The 4,420-nt window shown below is 40.1% G+C and overlaps 1 protein-coding gene and 1 long non-coding RNA gene across 2 annotated transcripts in view; one reads left to right on the forward strand and one right to left on the reverse strand.

The window, feature by feature from the left end:
* Window positions 1-1,382, reverse strand: part of CBY2 (chibby family member 2) — a 14,295-nt gene extending 12,913 nt beyond the window's left edge. The window contains 3 exon segments of the mRNA XM_006163448.2: window positions 100-180; window positions 832-909; window positions 1,214-1,382. Coding sequence (XP_006163510.1) covers window positions 100-180; window positions 832-909; window positions 1,214-1,288 — 234 coding nt within the window. The 5' untranslated portion in view covers window positions 1,289-1,382.
* On the forward strand, window positions 1,340-4,420 carry LOC114005106 (uncharacterized). The gene is made up of 3 exons (XR_003547012.1): window positions 1,340-1,405; window positions 2,779-2,928; window positions 4,364-4,420. It is a non-coding gene; the product is annotated as an uncharacterized LOC114005106 (long non-coding RNA).

Genomic DNA, 4,420 nt, shown 5'->3' on the forward strand with positions numbered 1-4,420 from the left:
GAACACATTTGCCTATTTGTTTACATTACACCTACAGAATGCCCACTGGTGATCCATCCTTCTCCTACACATCCCTGCACAGAGCTTTTACTTAGTTACCTGTGAACTGGATTCCTCCATCCTACATTTCAAGCCCTCTGGTTGCATGGCCATGGTCTTCCAATGGGACCTTAGGTGACTCTGGAGAAAGCAAAACCAGCCCTTTGTGACATAGTAGCAGTAGAAACAATCCAGTCAAAAGGACCCACCAAGGCAACGGCTGCTTGCAGGATGATTCCCAAGAATCTCAAGCCTGTAGGACTTCACCAATTTATTTGCCTTAGAAAAAAACATGCTAATCCCCCTTATGCCCTACCTTTGGTTTCCAGTAGGACTTTATTCTCTTAACATCACCAAACTACTCTTATCCCTTGGTTCATGTACTAGATTTTTTTCTTAGGAATTCATTTTTATGTGTTTGATTCCAAGTCCCAGTTCTAATTCATCCTCTAGAAATCCAGAGTGATTGCATAACAGCAAGCAATACACACAAAAAAATCTCATTTTGAGAAACCTGGAGTATTTCAAAGTATCATAGAAACTTGAAACATTAGGGCTGAAAGGTCTTACTAGACCATCTAATACAGACTCCTTACTTTAGGTAAGATGAATCCAAGGCCCAGAGAGGCTGTGGCCTCCCCCAGGCACACAGGTGATGGGTAACTACTCACAACTAGAATATGAGGGGTGGGTCCCTGATTAGTCTATGACATCTTACTAGAGTTTTGAAAGAGGTGGTTTTCTCTGGCTAAAATTGATAGGTTACATCCTTCTGTGATTGATTATCCCTACCTGAGGCGGAACCACATTGATTGGAATTTCTAGGCTTTCAGATCTGGTTTCTTTTCTTGTAAAGTTTGGCCTTGAGTGCTGTAGAAAGAGAAAACAAGAAGATTTCTGCTTCCTAACCCATTTTCTGGGTGTTGGTTGCTCACCTGAAAAACACAGGATTTTCTACTCTTTTATTCCTCTCTTGTTAATTATGTACATTATGACTATCTGAATCTGGAAAAAAAAAAACTTAGATGGTGTTCTGATGAGATGCTTTATCAATTTCTGAACAGAAATTAAGATGGACATTATAGTTACGTAAAGGCATTCCAAAGTCTTTGAAGCACAGGTAACTATTTCCTTGTCTAAGATTGTTATTTCCATGTGAAATAAAAAGTCATACCAATGTGAGATGCCAAGTATAGGTTCTATGCAGAAGTTGGTCACCAAAACACTCAGAACATTCCAGAGGTGACATCACAGAGCAATACGGTGTTTTTCAGGGCTCATGGCTTCTCTCTGAGCATCACAGGTAGGAATGAGGCATCGACAGGCAGGAAGAGCTTGCACTGGCTGCGACCACATAACTGGTCAGGTCAGTGTGACGTGTAATGGGCCAGACACTAGCCTCCTGTTTGGTCATCCTGGCTGCCATTCACCTCCTCACTGTCAGGCTAGGCTGAGCTCCCTATCCTCCCTCCAGAGGTGGCATCTTCTGCCTGGGCTTAGCTCACTCAAGAGGGAAGAAATTCAAACTGAATTATTCTTTATCAAGGAAGGAAATATAATCTGTGGTATTTTCTTGACACCACCCAATTCTCCAGTTCTGACACCAACTAGGTACCTTACGGTTTAATTCCAGTCTGACACAATCTGGTAAATTAGCATCAGATTCCACAAACTGTAGACTTGGTCCACAAGACTTCAAATGCCAATCACAAGTCTCAGTTTTCTGTACTTCTGACTGGCCAGCTGTAAGTCAGGAATTCCCACGACCCTCTCCTCAGTTTATTTGCCAGGAAAACTCACAGAACTCAGGAAAACACTTATTATTACAGTGTTTTTACAAAGGACACAACTAAGAAGAAATCAAAAGGAAGAGATGCATTGGGCCAGGTGTTGAGGGGATAAGTAGCATGAAGCCTTCATGGTGTCTCTAGGTATTCCACCCTCCCAGAACTTCCGATGTATTCAATCTAGAAACTCTCTAAACCCCATTGCTTAGGGAGTTTTTGTGGAGGCTTCATTAGATAATCATGATTAAATCAATGGCTGTTGTGAATTGACTTCAGTCTTCAGTCCCTCTCCCCTTCCCAGAGGTCTGGGGATGGGATTAAAAATTCCAACCCTCTAGTGCTCTGGCACTAACCTGTAGAGCCATCTCATCAGAGCCAGCTCCCATTCTTCTAAAGTTACCTTATTAGCATTCAGTCAGGTGTATTCCAAAGGGGCTTATTATGAATATCAAAAGCCATTCTTTTTTTTTTTTTTTGAGAGGTTTTCACTATAGGGGGCGTGCGCTCGCCAGACAGAGAGAGACATAGAGACAGAAAGCGAGAAATCACCCTTCAGAGGGGATGGTCACGCCACAATCCCTTCTCCTCCATTCTCCTCTCGGGATCTTGGGTGGCGTGAGTTTTAAGCCACCGGGTCCGGGACGCGAACCGCGGTCGACTACGTGGGAGTCCAGCGACATAGCCATTACGCTAACTGCTGGTTCCCTCAAAAGCCATTCTTTTCACTCAGGAAATTCCAAGATTTTTAGTAGCTCTACTTTAGGAACTATCCACAAAGACCAAATATATATTTTCAGTATATTGTATATAGAAATTGCATCAAGGTCACAATATCCACACCCTCTGGCTTTAATTCCACCAAATTGTTTGCCTCTGGAGACTTGTTAGTGGGAACCTCTTCTGTATATGAAGCTTCTTATTAGCCAATTTTACAATATTATACCATATGCAGTGAGAAGGAAATTGTGGACTAAAGTCAGGAGATCCAGAGAGACCATGACTGCCTGTTCAAACCCCCCACACCCAAATTACAGGCAAGTCTTGCTTTAAGAAAATCCAATTTACAAAAATTTGAAGATACATCTACAGAAAGCCCAAGAAGGTAATTATTCACATTATAAAAGAATTACTAATTTTACAAGGGAACTTGTCCAAGGGTTTCTTCTTTTTCTTTTATTTTTTTTCTTAATTGTGGTTACAAACACACAACATTTATTTTACCATCTTAAAGATTTTAAACTACACATATATAGTCCAATAGTATTGAGTACATTCACACGGTTGTACCATAGATGTCTAGAAATTTTTCACCTCACAAAGTTGAAACTCTATGCTCATTAAATATTAATTCCTCTTCTTGGCAACCACCTTTCTACTTTGTTTTTATGATTCTGACTACGTGAAATACCTCATATGAGTGGAATCATAGAGCATCCATTCATGACTGGCTTATTTCACTTAGCATATCCTCAAGGGTCACCCATACTACAGTATATAACAGAACATCCTTTTTTAAGATTTATTAATTTATTTAATTTTATTTGTTGTTATTATTTATCTTTTAATTTGATCAGAGAGAGAGAGAAAGTGAAAGATAGAAAGAGGAAGTAAGAAAGCAAGCCACCAGGTCCAAAACTCGAACCACAGTCAGCCATGTGGTAGTCCAGCACTTTAACCATCATGCCACCTGCTGACCCCATTCTTCTTTTTTTAATTAACTTTTTAAAGTTTATCTTTTCCATGAGTAAGAGAGACAGAAAAATTGAGAAAGAGATAAAGAGACAGGTACCCCTAGTAGGATCTTCATGCCACTATTCACACCAAGCCTCAGCCAGCTCCAGATTGTGGTCATAATGCATGCTTTACATGTTCAGGAAGGTCTCTGGACATTAAGGAGCTTTCTGATTGGGGTCAACCTTACCAAATGTTACATTTCTGTTGTATTATCACTCAGTCCTCTGATTTCCTTCCTTTTTAAGGCTTCATAATATTTCTTCATATGCATATACTACATTTTCTTTATCCATTGATAGACATTTGCATTGTTTCCACCTCTTGGTTATTATGAGTAATGCTATAATGAACATGGGTAGGCAAACATCTCCTTAATCATTCTTTGAATTCTTTTGTATGTATACGCAGAAGTAGGATTGGTGGATTCCATGGTGGTTTTATTTTTAATCTTTTGGTGAACAGCCATATTGTTTTCCATAGCATTTGCAAGGGGTTTTGTGTTTTTGTTTTTGTTTTACATTTTGTCTCTCTCGCCAGAGACAGAGAGAGTGGAAAGCAAGAAAGCACCCCCATGTGGCATGATCACACTTCAATTCCTTCTTTCTCATTTCTCCATTCCTTTGGGATTTGAGGATGTATGCACACATACTTGGCCACTGGGTCTGGGACTCAAATTATGTGGTCAGCCATGTAGGATACAACTACCTTAACCACCAAGCCACAAGTTGGCCCTCTGCAACATTTTTACTACGTTACGCCAGTTTCTTTAATCCTCACCAACACTTGTTTTCTGTTTCTCTAAGGATTTCATCAACTGCTTTATAATTCCCATACTGTCTGAAAATAGAACTGTCTTCCCT

This window comes from Tupaia chinensis, unplaced genomic scaffold (assembly GCF_000334495.1).
Source record: "Tupaia chinensis unplaced genomic scaffold, TupChi_1.0 Scaffold142211_1, whole genome shotgun sequence".
Classification (NCBI taxonomy): Eukaryota; Metazoa; Chordata; class Mammalia; order Scandentia; family Tupaiidae; genus Tupaia; species Tupaia belangeri.